The sequence below is a fragment of the Hylobates moloch genome, unplaced genomic scaffold (assembly GCF_009828535.3).
Source record: "Hylobates moloch isolate HMO894 unplaced genomic scaffold, HMol_V3 SCAFFOLD_18, whole genome shotgun sequence".
NCBI classification, from domain to species: Eukaryota; Metazoa; Chordata; class Mammalia; order Primates; family Hylobatidae; genus Hylobates; species Hylobates moloch.
The window spans coordinates 9,518,034-9,536,280 of record NW_026652293.1 but is presented as its reverse complement, the minus strand read 5'-3'; the positions used below and the strand labels follow the sequence as shown (position 1 = coordinate 9,536,280).

At 47.9% G+C, this 18,247-nt stretch overlaps 1 protein-coding gene across 23 annotated transcripts in view; it reads right to left on the bottom strand.

Annotated features, from left to right (window-relative positions):
* The window catches only part of PLEKHA6 (pleckstrin homology domain containing A6), a 155,267-nt gene that overhangs the window by 54,272 nt on the left and 82,748 nt on the right, over positions 1-18,247 (bottom strand). For 2 of the 23 annotated variants that reach the window (XM_058430414.1, XM_058430412.1), the window contains exon 1: positions 1,511-2,972. The exons of the other annotated variants lie outside the window; for them this stretch is intronic. Coding sequence is in view for 1 of the 2 variants with exons in the window: in XM_058430412.1 (XP_058286395.1) it covers positions 1,511-1,542 (32 nt within the window). In the remaining variant the exon portion in view is untranslated. Of the gene's footprint in view, positions 1-1,510; positions 2,973-18,247 lie in introns of those variants that run through there. 23 annotated transcript variants of the gene reach the window in all.

The window sequence follows — 18,247 nt, the reverse complement described above, 5'->3', positions numbered from 1 at the left end:
GATGCTGTGGCCAGGAGAGGGGCAGGGTGTTGTGAGGATGGCCTGCCAGGAAGCCGAAGGGAGCAGGAACCAGGGCTTGGGGGTCGGGGGTAGGTGCAGAGGCAGATGGGGAGCAGCATCGTGAAGTCTCCTTGGGAAGACCTGCTGTGGCTCCTCCGGCTGGCTGAGTGTCAGGACAGTTCCCCAGGAGGCTCTCAGGGGAGATGGGGAGGAAGGCAGCAGACAGAGCGCAGAGGGGCTGATGCAGCGGTCTAAGCCATAATGGCAACCCCTGAGATGGATCTGGTAAGCGGTGACTGCTTGGCAAGAATGTAGCAGTGGAGATTCAAGCATTCAGCCAGTGGAGGGACTAGATGAGTTAAGGGCCTTTTCGCCCATCCCTCTTGAGAAATACTGTGAGAACCCAGAGTAGGTGCCAAACTACCGCAAGGAACAGGCACTCGGACAGAGGCCAAGGAGACAGGGCCACTCAAGCACACCCACAGCAAAGAGCCGGCTCTGCTTGACAAGTGGCAGGTCAGCCAGCAGCAGAGGAAGATCTTAGCTTAGTCCCTTCAGTTGCATCAGAGAAGGAAAATAACCTTTTGGGGGCCCCCTTTCAATAGACCAGGACACATCCCAGCCCTTGGGCTGTCCGCTAAAGCTAAAGATAATATCAAAGAGTGTTTTTTTCAGTTTCCAAAGCTATCATGCTCAGATGTAATCCAAAGACATGCAGGAGATAAAAGCACAGCAGGCAGTGCCTACAGTCTATGTGGAAATCTGGGCTTCGCAGCCCAGGCTTGCCAGCCAGGACCCAAAATCGGGCACGTGTCCACCAGGCCTGGGTTCTGAGTCTAGCACGTTGATAATCCACTCCCCACTTCCCAAACTTTATTCCCACCTCCCTCCCAGGTCCAACAAGGACACGCTCCTCAATTTAATCACAGGGGATCTTTGCAAGGAAGGGCAACTGTTTCCAGTTACCCTTGTCTGCCCCTGAATCTGTCCCATCTGGTGGTCTGGGGGCAAGCAGTCTGTGGCAACTACGGTGTCCTTTGAGGTGTCAAGTTGTCTGCTTTTTCTCAGTGGTGCAGGGCACCCGCCCCCCGCCCTGACCCTCCAGTCTCCTTCTGTTCTGTGTGTTCCCGATGGTAACTGCTGGAATCTTCCCTGCAGGCACTGGCACAGACACACACACACACACACACACACAGAAGCGTACACACACAGTCTGCTGCCAACCATCACAAGACTTCTAGGGAATGGCACATCTCTCCCAGCCCCAGACTTTCCTACCCAGCAACCCCTACAAATGACGTCCTCATTCTATCCCGGCACTACCAATTTCAAAATAGCTTCCCCTTCACAAGCACTGCAATGCAGCAACCATTGACCTAACTATGCTTCCTTCTCCAGGTCATCTCAAGCAGACCCCTCACTCTGAAGCCCCTGGATCCAAGCAGGATGAGCTGCCAATTCAGCTTGCTCTGACTTGACTTGGCTCATGATCCGTGGAAGAAATCCCTACCTGACCCGTCGATCAGCCCGAAACTTCAACATCTTTTTGGCAGCTCCGTCCCCAGGTTGGCAGCCTCAAAGGACCCGCCGGCCACCCTGATCCTACCATGCCTCTGAGAAGTAAGTCCTCTGGTCCAACTCGTAAGGCTGTGGCAGAGATGCAGAGCGATCGGTGGCAGAGTCTCTGGCAGTTTCCCCTCCTCCTGGCTCTGGCTCTGGAGAACCAGGAAGGCACTCTCCTTGGGTGGTGGTAGGGGTCGCCTAGGTGCCCTAGTAGGCCTGTGGCTTTCCTGGTATTAAGCCAGAATGCTACTGGTCAGAGGACTGGAGGCAGAATAAACAAGGAGGGGATGAGATCCTCCCCATTCAGCGTCCCAAGGAGAAAATGCTGAAATGGAGAGACAGGCATACACAGAGCAGGTGTAGCACTCCCAGGTAGTCCGACCTCAGTGAGCTAAGGACGCCGAGTAGCTGGGCAGGTGAAGGAGTCTGGGGCTGCATTCCCATCTGCACGACTGAAACTCACGCCAGCCCGACCTGTAGGGAGACAGTCCTCCTGCCTCCCCAATTCTCAACCCAGAATACAGGCTCCTGAGCAGAAAATCAACTTGCTTCTCAGAGGTCCTTCAGATCCTGTGGGCATAAGGGTTAAATGAAGCTCCAGATTCATCTGCTGTTATAGCTGCCGCTGCTGAGAAGCTGAGATTGATTGAGCAGGTCTCCTTTCTCTTCTGTCAGCCTGCCCAGCCTTCTTCTGTGTGGACAGGAGCATAATGAATGAAGGTCCTCTGCCCCTGTGCCTCTGATTTGCTCCCCTCAGACAGCATGGGGTTTCTTTCCCTCCCTGTGTGGCGGTCCTACCGATGAGAAGCAAGTCGACCAGATGGGCGTGGATGTTGTGGAACCAGAGCTGGTGGCTAGGATGGGGCTGCTCAGGCAATATTAAAGGAGAGCTTCCTCTCAAGGCTTGCAAGGAAGAGGGCAGCAAATGGGGCTTGAGAGGGGGTCATTGTGTGTTTATGGCTGAAAATCTTCCCAGACACGAGATGATACATTCCAGCTGGTGACTGTCAGATCTGCTCAGAAGCAAGGAGGTTTGTATCGATGTTAATTCCCCTGAATTCTTCAGCAGCTAAAGATGGTCAGTGCTCCCCCCTTTCCTAATGTCCTTCATGTCTTAGGATCCTTGGACTGCAAGGGCCTTCCGAAGGTCATTGCTGCCATCCCCCTGCTTCTAGGCAAGCCTGTTCTCCAATCAATCCTCATTAAGTTCCTTGGTTTTCTGTAAAGAGTTCTAGCAAAGGAGGCTCCAGACCCATTGTTATCTTATTCTGCCAAGATGTTCTTTTTGATATCACGTTTCAGTTCCTCTGGCTTTCTATATTATTCCATTTTGTCTTCACATGACAGATTCCTTTTTTGACCAACGTGGTTCTTTTTAGCAGCACCAGGCAGTCCGTTGACATCACAGTCTGTTGCTATGACAATTCTGTGATGTCACAACAGACACTGAAAGGAAGGGGCTAATCTAGTTTTTTGGATCGAGCAAGAACTTGATTGGGGAATAATGTGATCAGTGAATGGAAAAGCAAATGGACAATATTATTATTTAACCCATAATGAGACAAGTTGGTAGGATATAACTGGGGTCAACCGCTGCTGATATTTAAACAGCTTAATCTTAAATCCAGAAGGTCAATATATTCAGCTATTTCGTGGGACTTTTGCAAATGATTTATCCTGGTGACAGGAGGCCTCGGTTTTCAGATCACACCCTTTCCCTGTCCCTAATCCAGTTGCTTGGGCCCTCTCCTGATGCTGGCTTGAGGTTCCTGCCCATACATAACAGGTGCTCGATAAATATTTGTTGAATGAATGAATAATAGAAACTCTCCAGCCCTGACTTAATTTTTAACCACCTGCATTTGGAGTTTGACATTCTATCACCAAGGGCTTCCCTATCTTAGCTCTCTCTTAAAATTAATTACTTCCTCTCCATGAGAGAAGCTCTGCTTCTGCCCCCTCGCCCCCTCACTCAGCTTCCCTGCCTAGCTCCCCCTTGAATACATAGCTTGGCTTTAATCCACCTTCAGTAGGAGGGGAAGAAAATTAAGCTCATCTGCACAGAAGGAGGAGGGGGTAGGGGTGCTTTGGGAAAATGAGCTTTCTTCCTCTAGAAAGCAAAAATATCCCCTTTCTCTTCAAGCTGAGCTCAGGGGCCTCCCACAGCCTTTGCTTAAGCTGCAAGTTAAATTACTTCTCCTATGCCCTGTAAAGATAGCACAAGGGAGTAGGAATGAAGGCAGGCTCAGGGGCTTCCCCTGCTCATCGAGAGCTCTGAAATCCTCTGAATTAAGTCTGCACACAGAATGTCTAGCAGCAGTTCTTTCCTTTTGCCAATAAACTGCAGAGTATGGCAGATTTTCATTTTAGTTAGACATCAAGAAGAACTTACAAGAGGCAGAACATTAAAAACGGAAACAGGACGGGTAATCCGTTTTCTCCTTCCTCTCTCCTTCCTTTTGGGATGTCAAAAGGCTTCCATTTGTCAAGGACAAATGATTATGAATTCATGAATACAGATCCAAATGGACCTTTCAAATTCCACCCAAAAGAAGGGAAAATCTCAGGTGGTAAAGGAGATTGTGTGGTGGAGGTAGAGACAGCCCTAAACTCCAGAGCGGTCCAGTAGGTGGTCACTTATCCACGATGAGGGTGGCCCTGATGACAGTGCCATCAGTGGAAACAAACATGGCAGGACCAAACATTCAGTCCAAGATCCAACCTGAGTTAGGAATGTGACTTTATTTCTTGGGCCCTTAGTTTTCTCGTGTGTAAATGAGGTACCTTCTAACTATATGAAATAATAGTGCTCGCTTCAACAGCATATATACTAATTCTATGAAATAATAGCTGTAAACTTTCAAGATGTAGACAATTTTTTGCAGAAGAGATAATGGCTATGATCATTCTACTTAAAAACAAATTAAGAAATATGCCAGATGCAGGATCGAAAAAATGAAAAATACATAGTCCCAGGCTTAAGAAGATCGTGTATGGGGCACAGGCTGGGAGTGCCAGGGGCAGGCACTCTGGAAGTCCCAAGACCAATAAATTACAAAGAAAAGAAGCAGATCCTCTCTATTTTTCCGGGCCTTTGTCTCTGCACCTATTTAAAGCTTTCCTGTAGTTCAAGAGACATCCTCAACCCCTCCAGTACCTCACATAGAGATAACTCTGCATTGCTTCATCTCCAAACATCCCCCTGGAGAGTCAGCCTCCACGTGTAGTATACCTGGCACTACACTGACAAGAGTGGCAAAATTAATCCAAGTTTCACGATCTTTTGCAGGCATGTATGTTCACACATGCACGCACATGCACACACACTCCCAGGCTGGACGCCCAGAACCCCACTGTGATCAATATTGAACGACAGGAGAAATACTCCACTCCTTCCACCCACTGGGCCTCTCTTGATTATCTGCCGTACACCAAGCTGCTTTATTTCCATAGCTCCTGAGAATCTGCTGACAAAGAATTAGCCCTGGCCCGGCTTCCCCATCCTGAGGACGCCTTGGCTTCCAGCATTACAGCTCATTAGGTGGAGAGAGGTTTGCATGCTAGGCAAGTGGAAAGGGGGTCCCATCCCTCCCACTTCCTTCTTTCTCCCAGCTAGCAAATTCCAAGCCGAGACTGTCCATGCTCCAGAGAGGATTTCTGCTGCCACAGAGGAGGGGAAGGTGGGGAGAAGGTTGGCTCCTGCTCTGTGCCTCCCCATCTGGATCTCATCATTATTTTCAAGGAGGCTTATCTGCTCCAGCATCCTGTCCCAATTAAAAACCAACTCAGTTTATGTTTCCAGCCATCTTCATGCACCTGATTCCTGAAGCTCCCCCTGCCATTTCCAGGAGAAAATACACTTTCCTAGCCACTTCTCATCAGAGGCCCTCTGTTTTCCTACCTATTGCTGCCACATAAAGAAGAAGTCAAAGAGGGTCAGGCCCTGGCAGCACTTCTAGGTATTTGCAGGTGGGAAGGAGCCCCTCCAACAACACTGCCTTAGCCAGGCATGGTGGCACATATCTGTAGTCCCAGCTACTCAGAGGCAGAGGCAGGAGGATCACTTGAGCCCAGGAAGTCGAGACTGCAGTGAACTATGATCGCACCACTGCACCCCAACCTGAGGCGCAAGACCCCCGTCTCTAAAAAACAACAGAGCAAGACCTCCATCCCCAAAAAAAAAAAGGCCGGGGGTGGTGGCTCACGCCTGTAATCCCAGCACTTTGGGAGGCAGAGGCAGGCAGATCATGAGGTCAGGAGACCATCCTGGCTAACACAGTGAAAGCCCATCTCTACTAAAAATACAAAAAATTAGCCGGGCGTGGTGGCGGGCGCCTATAGTCCCAGCTACTCGGGAGGCTGAGGCAGGAGAAAGGCGTGAACCTGGAAGGCAGAGCTTGCAGTGAGCCGAAATTGCACCACTGCACTCCAGCCTGGGTGACAGAGCGAGACTCCGTCTTAAAAAAAAAACCACACACACAGAGTAAGACCCCTGTCTCTAAAAAACAACAAAGCAAGACCTTCCTGTCTCTAAAAACAACAACCCCCACTGTTTCTCTTCCATGTGCTCCTTGAAGGTCCAAATACCAGTTCTCTGGGTGCTGGGGACCAGCTGCCAGTGGCTGTCACCCAGCCTTGTACTTGCTTTCGCCTTTCTTCTCTGCCCTTGCTCATCCCCCCTTTGATGCCACAGTTATTTCCAAAGTGTCAAGAAGATGGTACCTCCCTGCCCCAAGCCAGTTTATTGAAATGTCCTAAGCTACTCGGCTGCATGTCTAGGAGACAAGACCCATGCTGCTCCCTTTCCTGATTCACTCTGCCCAGCCTCACTGCACCCCCAGCCCCATCCCAAAACCTGTTATGGGCAGTTATGGAAGGCTGGGGGCCTTCTACGTGAGCTCAGCTCCCACCACAGGCAGAAGATAGAAGAGATGGCTCCGTGGACAAGGGAGAGAAATCACAAATCAGGGGGCCAGGTCCAGGTTTCTTCCCTTCCAGCCCAGGTGCTGTCCTTCCCCCATTTTCTCACTGTAGTGTCTCCCAGCCCCTGTTCTGGGCCTGGGTGGTCCCTTATTCCTATGAGAGGAGATAGGAAGGCCTAAGATGGCAGACTGAGGGCAGGAGGGCAAGGTGTACTTCAGTCAGGGTAATGGGTTCAAGCTCATGTGTGTGCACGCGTGTGTGTGTGCATGAGAGAAAACATGGATACTATACAGGGGAACTTCATTCTGACCTCCCACCCTAGCTTGATTCATCTTTAAACTGGTTGTTTTACTTTAGGGAATTCCATCTGTCTGCTGAAAAATGAAGACGACCAGAGTAGATAGCATAACTCTGCCAGTGATTCAAGTACTGAAGCTCTTCCATGTTTGGTGGGTGAAAAGCTGCTCCCCCAAGTCCCTCGAGTGTCCCTGCCCCACCTCTGGGCCAGGGTCTGAGACCTCCTCACATCTCCATGACCCAGAGACAAAAGAGTTAATGCCTGGCACCACAGGGCCCTCCAAGACTCCAGGCCAGCGTCCTTTCTGGTTGATGAATTATTGAATATCATTCCCGGGTACAGCCAGACCTTAACTGTCTCAACACTGAAGTGTCTTCCAATTGTGGGGAACTGCGATTCTACCACCCAGAAGCTGCCATGGGCAGGCTGGGAGACACTTTCTCCTTCACCCTGACCCAACTTGGAGAACTGGGGCAATCCAGCTCCCTGGAGCTCCTCCTTGTGCTGTGTGCTCTTGTTCCCTTCTAAAGAGAGGAGGAATTCAAAGGAGAACCAGCTGCCTACAGCTCTGGGTTTTCCTCCTCTCAGCCTTTCCTCAGTAGCTAAGCCAGACAGAAGCACAGAAAAAAGGCCCCAGCCCCCTCGCCTCCAAGTTGCCTTCTCCTGACAGCCAGCAATGTGGAACAGATCCCAAGGGGTAACAGGGCAGGGCAATAATTAATTATGCCCCCCCCCCAACCCCAGCCTTCCAGCTCTGAGTTGAATCTCAAACCCCTGCCCTTCAGAGGCTGAGGCAGCCCAGCTGTCCACCGCCGGGTCTATGGAAGGTCACTGAAACCATGTCTCTGCATCCCTAACTCAGCAGATCTGCTTCTGGTGTCCTACGGAGAGCAGCGACCCCACCCTGCCCCACCCCACGAAAGGAATTTTACAAAGTGGGTGTTTGGAGAGTTATGAAACTGGCTGATCTCTCTCCTTCTCCATCCTCAAAAGCTACCAGTGCCTTCTTGGTTCCCAATTCAGCAATTTGAGAATCAAGCTGTCTGGTATCTTAGTTTTCTCATTTTAACAGTAAAACAATGGTATTGAGTGATGCCTTGTTCAGCAGACAACACAAATCTCCCACTGGACCAGAGAGCAGAGGAAGAAAGGTCATGATGCTCTGAAGGCATATGGAACAAAGAGAAAAATAAAACGCATGCAGTCTCTGGTCCTTATACTGGGAGGGAGGCAAGAAAGGCCCATTTTAGAATCAGGGAAGCTGAGGTGCATTGTCCCAGCTATAGTGACAGAAGAGGTCAGAAAAATTTGAGTCTTGGGCTCCCTGCTTTCTGTCCCTGCGATGCACCCAATCTGAGCTCCTCATCTCTAGGAAAGCAGGAGAGAGCTTCATGGTTCAGGGGGAGATGCCAGCTTTTCAAGGTCTGCTCCAAGAACACAGTAATGAAAGCCACAAACTCTTTCACTGATAACATCTGTGGGCTACAGATCTGGGAACTGTGTGACGTGGGCTGGGGGCTACCCATAAACTTTAGTCTGACAAGAGCTGCCTGGATGTAGGGGCATGGAAGGGCAGCCACACAAACACTGTCCACAGCCTGGCCTTTATTGCTGTGCCCCTGCCCAGCACCTCACACATGGGGGAACTGAATAACTGTTTGAGTTTGATGGAGCAGCTGTAGGGCAGGCCAGCAGGCTCACCACTGCCTGGAGGAGGGGGCACGTGCTGTTCCAGTTGGGATGCTGAATAGCGGCTGAAGGAGACAAGAGCTCAGCCTCAAATCCCTCTCGTGGGGATCAGTGTGCACAGTGCATCTGCTTCATGCCCCCTCCTGTCCCTCCCCTCCCTACTGGCCAGCCAGACTCTGATAAGAGTCTACAAAGCAGAAGCTTTGCCTTGGGAAGAGGAAAGCAGTAAACCAGCCAGAGCTGGAGAGCAGGAGCCTCCCAGCTGGAGGGTAGCACAGCAAGGGTTGAGGGGCAACAGCAGGCTCTAATTTAGTGTTGCTCCTCACCTGCCCAGGGAGACCCATTCTGCCTCCGGCCCCCAAGGAGGGCTCAGCTGATCTTCTCTCTCAGACTGGGAGTAATAGGGTAAGCTGGAGGCAGGTGGATTGTGGGAAATTTTGAACACCTCCTTTTGCCAGGAACAAGGAATCTGGAACTTCCCCTGTACTTGGGGAGCTTGCCGAGGGCTCTGAGGGCAAAGCGATATCCCTGCACTGCTGCCTGCTGGTGGGGGATCCAAAGGGAGCCTAGGAACAGGGGCCACCCATGGAACCAGCCAGAAAATGGCTGTGCCTAGGAGAGCACTTGCTGCAGACTGAGACGATCCTTTGTGAGCTCCCCTGATGCCCCCGAGAGGAAGAGGGAGATCTGGAAAGGGACTTGGAGAGTTGTGAAAAAAGCTGGCACATGATGGCAAGGAATGGACAGCATGTGGATTGTCCTTAAGAAAAAGGGTAAGGCCGGTGGTGTCAGAGTCAGGAGTCTTAGTAACTGACCACTACTGAGTCACTGTCCCTTTCTGGGTCTCAGTTTCCCCACCTGCAACATGTAACGATACTGGAGTTGCTGGGAGGACTAAATATTTAAAACCTCTAGAAGAATGCCTGGCACATCCAGTTGTTTAGTAGTGACTAATGTTATAATCATTAATAAAATAAGGGAATACAATAAATAGCACTATCCTAAATTTGCGCCAAGTTGATAGCCACTAGCCGTATTCAATTTTGAATAATTAAAATTAAATAAAATTAAAATTTCAGTTCCTCAGTTACACTAGCCACATTTCACTGCGTCTCAAGAGCCACAGTAGCTAGTGGTTACCATATGGGACAGAATAGTCATAGGACATTCCATCATTGTAGAACATTCTATTGGACAGCACTAGGCTAGATGTTCTCTAAGCCACCTTCCAGTTCTAATAGTTTTGAATTCTATGAAATGCAATTCTAAGCCAGTGTATCCTTCTACCAGCTGATGATCTCAGTGTCTTCAGTAAATACAAGTTCCCTTATAGACCTAAACTAAGCTAAAAAGAATGGAAAATCTGCTGTCAACAACAAAAAGTTAAAAATCAAAAATGATATACTCCAAAGTTCACTCAGAATTAATCTGGACAATCCATTGTTTTCGTTTTTTGGGTTTTTTGTTGTTTTTGTTGGTTTTTTTCGTTGTTTTTTTTTTTTTTTTTTTTGAGATGTGTTCTTGTTCTGTATCCCAGGCTGGAGTTCAGTGGTGTGATCTTGGCTCGCTGCAGCCTCCGCTCCCTGAGCTCAGGCGATTCTCCCACCTCAGCCTCCCGAGTAGCTGGAACGTCAGGCACAGGCCACCACGCTTGGCTCATTTGTTGTATTTTTAGTAGAGACATGGTCTTGCCACGTTGGCCAAGCTCATTATTTTTAAATCACATGCATTAAGACTCCTCTGCACGGTTTGAAAGTATCATTACTAACAGCACTGGCCTGGTAGGAAGCACTGGAAAACGTCATCCAGCAGCTTAAAGAGGCCAGGAGAGAAGAGTTGGAGAAGGAAGAAGAGTTGGGGTGGAGGCTAGAGACACAGAGGACCTGTTCCTCCCTCCTGCTTTCCTTTTCCTTCCTAGACTGGCCAACCTCTAGCTGATGCTTGGGGGAGGAGGAGGAAAGGGAGGTCTTCTGTGGAGCCATTTGGTCCAGAGCAGGAGGAGCTGGCACGGAGGAGGACGGTAGAAGAAGTAACACCAAGGACAGCAGCCTTAGGATTCTTCTTTCGCTGCACCTCCCCTTCCCCACCCTGTACTCACCCAGACCTGGATCCTATGGAAATCACAGGAAAACAACCTGTTGCTAAGCAAACATCACAAGAAGCAGGTGCCAGAGAGCATCCACTGATAACCGGGGCTTACAAAAGGGACGGAAGACAATCTCAGAGGAACAGAATAGGTGCTCCTAGGCCTAGACCTAGCCTAGAGAACCTGCTGGCTACAGCCCAGATAAGGAAAAGAGAGGGCCTGAGAAGGAAGGCAGGGAGGCAGTCAGGCAAGGGACACTGCTGTTCCCACCCCTGTACTGCCACGAAGCAGCCGTGCAGAAAGACTGGGCATGGAGGCTGTAACAAGGAGGAACAGAGTCCTCTGGGAGGGGAACAGAGAGGAGGAAAGGAAAAGGATGCAGCACAGGTGCCAGGCAGGACAGAAGCCGGCCTCCATAAGTGACACCTGAGTAACAGGTAAGCCTGCCTACACCTGTTGGAGTATATGAGCAACTATTCTGCACCTGCAACTTCTGGCTGGGCCTGGAAGTAGGACCAGCTGCACAATTTGCAGGGCCCCTTTTACAAAACTTAAGGATTTCGAGACAGCAATAGCAGAGCATTAAACCAAGCATGTGGGGCAACTGCACAGGTTGCATCCCCCATGAAGCCCCCCTGCCTGGGAATAACAATCCCAGTATACTTCTCCTGGAAGTGTAGGGATGGAGGTTGGCTAGGCATTTGTGGCTGACTCGCAATATGAGGCAGAACACAACAAGTATCCCTGTTCCTCTCCTATACTCTACTTCCCCCTTCTTTCTTGGCCTCAAATGCCCAGAAACTTGGCTGCTTCTGCTCTCGCCCTGCTGGGTCTAGTGGCTGGCACCTTCCCCCTATTGTGTCCGGTTTCTGTCTGCCCATGGGCAGCCCAGCCAGAGGAAGCACCATAGCTGAAAGCCATCAGGGGGTTGGGTTTACCTTATCGCTCAAATCTGCTTTCAAAACTGGCACAGGGAGCACCTGTTCCCACCCAATAGGCTCTCCAGGGCCCCGAGTTCCTCCCTAGGTTCAACCTAGCATCACTATGTCATCGAATCTCTTTCCTCCCAAGAAAGAAGCAAGGGAACAAAAGGGCTCCTAGCTAGGGGTGGGAGGAGGGTAAAGTAAGCACTTCCTTTTTGGTGACAGTCTCCCTCTTTTTTTTTTTTTTTTTTGAAATCACATGGGCATTCATGAGTACACACACAGAGAGATAGCATCAGCTGAGAAAAGCCAGTGCGTCCACCTCCCCCTCCAAGCCAAGGAATTCTTGTCCACACCCTCTCCACAAAACTGTCATTAGAAGGGGCCAGGGTCAAAGAGCACAAATGTTTTGGAGGTTGAAGTGATGAGGGACCTGAAGGGGAAGTTGAGGGAATGGAGGCAACAGAAATCTAAATGCAAAAGGTTGGTTCTCTTTCTCCCTGGATTTCAGTTTTGCTCTCAACTGACAACCTTGTCTTCTTAACGAGTGAAGAGTTCTCCCCGCAACTCTCTGCACCCACCCCCGCCAGGTTCTGTCTTACCCTACATCTCACCACACCTGACTCTGCTAAGTAAAAGGACAAAACCAGGAGCACAGCCATGCCAGTCTCCTGTGGCTCTGTCCGCTCCGCCTTCCTCCCGTGGCCCCATCCAGGAAATCGGCCCACAAGAGAGGCCGACGCTGCTCCTGACCAGAGCTACCGAGCGCCTCTCTGGAGACAATGGTTCAGACAGAAGAAGGAAGAGTAGCAGCTCCAGCTTTGTGTTCAGGGTGGCCACACAAAACCATTGTCTTGATATCAGGACAGACAATGGTTTGTATCTCTGGCTTCTGCGCTGAGCAGTTCACTCCCTTGGACTAAGATAATTTTAAAGATTTCCTTCTAATAAATAGTAATGATACTGGAATCTGGCCTCAAGCTGAGAATTTGTATCTGGTTGTAACAAAAGCCCACTCTAGCTGATGGAATGGGTCTATCTAGGCTTCCTTTTCCGTTCCAGAGCCACCCAGACAAACATAGACCAGACAGATAACCACTTACTCACCGGCTCTTCTTTGCTCTTCCCTCTGCTGCCTCTGGCCCTGACTCTTTTCACACTGAGAAATAGGGAGAAGGTTTTCCTTTAATACTCACCATGTCCCTGGTGGGTAGCAATCATTAACAGCCACACATGCTGGCTGGCCTTAACCCCTTCGGTGCTGGGTCGCCTCAGCCAGCCGGAGCTGGCTGATGGACAGCCCTGTCCCTTCTACTCTGCCCTGAGAAAGTAGCAACTCCTACCTTGATGTTATCCACCTGAGTAATGCTGCCACCTCTCATGTGGAGAAGGAGAGCCCTCTAGTCCCACCCAGGCCGCCCCGCCTGATTGGAGCACACTCGCAACCTGAGGCTCTTGGCTCTGGCTTGATGCCCAATTGGATGAGCCCACATTATGAAATATTTGCCTGGCGGGCCAATAGAGGAGCTGGGATCTGGGGGAGGGATGATATTGTTATTTATTCCTGGAGGAAGGAGAGCAGACAAAGATAGTCACAGCATCCCTAGCCCTGGGATGGGAAGCAGTGGGAAGGTGGTCTTCAGATCCATGGAACTGCCTCTAACTGACCTGTCCAGGTAGAGTGAACTAATTCTTGAAGCTTTCTAAGCAATTTGAGCCTGGCTGTTCAGCTAGAGGGTTTGTTTTTATTTTTATTTTGTTACCTTAATATCTCTCTGCCCCACTCAGAAGTTTGGAGAGCAGAACTAGGAATTATAGTAGAAATTAAGAGGAGAAACACATCGTCAGTCAAAGAATTGCTTCTATCTGCATAAACTATGCAACCACAGGTATTGTTTATAGTTCAAAGTTGCAGAAATTATTTTAGCATCTTTGGAGGATACAGATGAAAGGTGAGCAAGAACAAGAAGAGATAAATTCCCTCTTTATCCTTTAAAAATAGGCAACAGATTTGGGGGAAATCTAAAAGTATCTACAAGTAGGACACATGCAAATCTATGCAGATGCGTGCAAATGAGCAGTGCCAGGCTTGTGAGAGTAAGTCCTTGCCAGGATTTTCCTCGTTTGAGGAAGAAATTAGGTAGTCTCTAAACCCCATATCAGAGCATCTCACTAGAGCATAAGGAACTCAATAAGCCTATATTTATTGAGCATTTACTCCATACGAAACAGAGTGCCTTTAAGTACAGCCCAGTAGGATTTTTCTTTTTTACCATGATCATAAATGGGATATACAGAGCATACAAGTTCCCTCTCCCTACACACCCACAATTAATAGCCCCTTCTCCTTTCAGGCCCCAGAGGAGTGGTTTGGCTACTCCTCCTCTTGCCAGCCCGGATTTAGTAGCTGGCACCTCCTCCTTATCACCCCTGGTTCCTGTTTGCCTATCAGTAGCCCAGCCACTGTGGCTCAGGACCCTGCTTTAAACCTGCTAGGGGGCCTTATCTTATCTCCTGGGCTGCCTTCCTAGCAGCCCGCAGGGTGGCTGGCTGGCCGGGTTCCTTAAAGGGGCTGCACTGCATTCCCACTTGCTCCATTCACCCTCAAGAGTACCCCAGAGATCTGGAGGTGTTCTACTTGTGTAGATGCTAAGTCAGAATTTACTATACCACCCCTCCTTCCCATCCTTTACAGTCACAGCTACTGTAGGGCTGCTACTGAAATGATCTATGACTTAGAACAGAAAGATGCTCATGTTTTTAGAGCCATTGTAAATGTTTATCACGTCATGCAAATGCCCTGCCCCTTGATATTTTCAGGTTCCTGCTCTTTTAAATTCAATTTTCAAGGTAAGGGACGAGAGGCTCAGGATACAAAGTTTATATAGAAAAATCAGTTGTATTTCTATATACTGGCAACAAACAATGAAAAAAGAAAATTTTAAAACACCATTTATAATAGCGCAAAATTAAGGGATACATTTGACAAGGGATGTGCAAGACCTATACACTGAAAACTATAAAACATTGCTGAAAGAATTTAAATAAAATCCAAGTAAAAGGAGAAAAATACTGTTTTCATGGATCAGGAGACTCAATATTGTTAAATTGTCAACTCTCCCCATATTTTTCTATGGACACAACACAGTCCCAACCAAAACCCTAGCAGATCTTTGTAAAGTTGACAAGCTGATTCTAACATTCACATGGAAATTCAAAGGATCCAGAATACCCAATTCTTGAAAAAGTAGAATAGGTTTGGAGGATTTATACTACCTGACTTCAAGACTTATTATAAAGCTACAGTTATTAAGACAATGTAGTGTTGGCATAAAGACACATGTATAGATAAATGGAACAGAGTAGAGAGTTCAGAAATAAATCCACACATTTTGGTCAATTGGTTTTTGACAAAGGTATAAAGTCAATGCAAAGGAGAATTACAGCCTTTTCAATACATGGTGCTGTAAAACACCATGTATGAAAACAAACAACCTTGACTCTATCATTAAAAAATTAACTCAAAATGGACCATAGACATAAACGAAAGAGCTAAAACTACAAGGTTTCTAGAAGAAAACACAGGAGAAAATCTTAGTGACTTTGCGTTTGGCAAAGATGTCTTTAAAATGACAAAATATGCACCATCAAGAAAAATCAATAAATTGAACTTCGTCAGAATTTAAGCTTGCTCTTCAAAAGACACTGTTACAGGCCAGGTGCAGTGGCTCATGCCTGTAATCCCAGCACTTTCGGACGCCAAGGTGGGGAGATCACTTGAGGTCAGGAGTTCAAGACCAGCCCAGCCAACATGGTGAAATCCCGTCTCTACTAAAAATACAAAAATTAGCCAGGCATGGTGGTGTGCACCTGTAATCCCAGCTACTCAGGGGGCTGAGTCAGAGAATCACTTGAACCCAGGAGGGGGAGGTTGCAGTGAGCCAAGATCGCATCACTGCATACCAGCGTGGGTGACAGAGTGAGACCCTGTCACAAAAAAAAAAAAAAAAAAAAAAAGACATTGTTACGAAAATGAAAAAGTAAGCCATAAACAGAGAGAAAATATTTGCAAAATATATAATGGACATAGGACTTTTATCTAGAACCTATGAAGAACTCTCACAACTTAGTATTAAGATAGCAAATAACACCAAAGTTATACACATGTCAAATAAGGTACATGAAAAGAAAACATCATTAGCCATTAGAGAAACACAAATTGAAACTACTATGAGCTATCTCTACCCACACCCACTAGAATAGCTAAAATTTAAAGACTAACCATACCAAGTGCTGGCAAAAATGTAGAGGACCTGGAACGCTCATATACTGCTGGTGAGAATATAAATGGTACACCCTGCTTTAGAAAACAGTTTCCCAGTTTCTTAAAGAGTTTAAACATCCATGCACCATACAACCCATTGACTTCATTCCTAGGCATTTACCCGAAAAAAAGGAAAGCATATGTTCACACAATGACTTGTAGATAGATGTTCACAGCAGCTTTATTTGTGACAGCCCCAACTACAAACAACTCAAATGTCCATGAACACCTGGGTACAACGTATGTGTTACATGCATACAACAGAGTACTACTCAGCAATAAAAAGAAATGAATTATTGAAATATGCAACATAATGGATGAATCTTAAAATATTTATATGGAATAAAAGGAGCCAGGCTTCCCTGAAATAAAAGTATATACTCTATGATTCCATTATATAAAATTCTTAAAAATGCAAACTAATCTATAGTGACAGAAAGCAGACCGGTGGTTGCCTGGGGCCAAGGTGGAGGGAGGGATTACAAAGAGGCAGGAAGAAACTGGGGAGTGATGGATATATGTTAATTATCTCAATTGTGGTTAAGGTTTCACAAAATGCACCTAATTTTACCCTTTAAATATATACAATTTATCATATATCTCAATTAATCTATAAAAAAGAAAAGCCTTCAATTGAGACATTAAAACAATGACTGCTATTATTGGGCACACCCATTGTGTTTTACATGGTGATGGAATGAGGGTGGGAATGGGCATGGTTTCCTACTGACCTGCTTTAGTCTGACAGAAATGCTGGTTACAGGCAGAGATGAACATGGGTCCTGAATCTGCCTTTACTCTTCTCATGGATTTAGATCAAATAATGCAGCAGACCTGAATACGGTCTTAATCAAAATAAAGGATTATTTGTTCTATGACAGAAGGGAAAATATCAAATAAAATCCTTTACGGTTCACAAAGCACCGTCATCATTATCTCATTTGGTTCTTTTATGGTCTTATGAGGTGGGCAGAAAAGTGTTAGTACCACCCTCATTTTACAAAACAAAATCCCTGAGGCTGGAAGTGTTGGCTGAGATAACCCACCTCATATACCTGAGGCAAGGCTAACCTCGGGATCTGTTAACCTCAGTCCGAAGCTCTTTCCTCAGGGCCACAAGGAGCTGCCCTAGCCTGGCTGACGCCCACCTATGTCCCTCACCCTGGCTGATGCCCACCTGTGTCCCTCGCCCTGGCTGATGCCCCCCATTTCCCTTGCCCTGGCTGATGCCCACCGTTTCCCTCGCCCTGGCTGACGCCCACCTGTGTCTCTCGCCCTGGCTTGGTCTTTGCAGTGCTCACCCAGCACTGGGTGGATGCTACAGGAGCATGCCAGTGGCAGCACCTGAGGGGCTCCTGGGATGGATGGAAACAGGGTCAGGACAGGTCAACTAAGGGGAGCACTGCAAGACAGGGAAGACTGATAGAAATGAGGGATGCAAAGTCTAATTAGATCACACATTTGATGTGAAGAGGGGGAATAAAAAACAACCAAACGCCACTCCCAAGGTGGAAGTCTGGAGGTTGTGGAAGCAGCTGGAAGCTGTTAGAGACTCCCATCCAGACACACGGCTGCATTCCAGGCCTCTGTACCCCTCCCCTCCTGCCTCTTCTCTCTGTCCCCTAACCTTCCTCCTCCTGGCATGGAGCCCCACCTCTCTCCCCCAACTTTTTCTGAGGGTGGGATGACTGGGAGAGGGAGCAAGCCCACCCTGTGGGAGTGGGGGAGGGAGCACAAAGTTTAAGGGACATCCAAAAACTCAGTAATCAGACTTTTTTTTTCTTTGAGATGGAATCTCGCTCTGTCACCCAGGCTGCAGTGCAGTGGCGCGATCTTGGCTCATTGCAACCTCTGCCTCCCAGGTTCAAGCGATTATCCTGCCTCAGCCTCCCAAGTAGCTGGGACTACAGGCATGTGCCACCACACCTAGCTAATTTTTGTATTTTCAGTAGAGATGGGGTTTCACCATGTTAGCCAGGCTGGTCTTGAACTCCTGGGCTCAGGTGATCTGCCTGCCTTGGCCTCCCAAAGTGCTGGGATTACAAGCATGAGCCACCGCGCCTGGCCAATCAAGACTTATTTTAATGCGATATTTTTGAAATAAAAATTAACATTAAAAACCTATGATGAATGAAATACTAACATTTCAAATAAAGACAGGACCAGTATCACTGGAATTTCCCTTTTGCCTCAGCCTCCAATTTGGCTTAAAGTGGCACTGTTTTGGATCCTGTCTTTATTTCAAATGTTACTATTTTGTTCTTCATGAAATGTTTGCATTGATTTTGATTTTAAAATTATTGCATTGAAATGTTATTTATCTTGCCTACTGAGTTTTTTGGCACCCTCTTACATTTTGCACCTAAGGGGAGTGTATTAATCGCCTTACTCTAGTCAGCCCTGCTCAGGGATGAGGAAAGACAGGACAAGGCTCAGGAAGT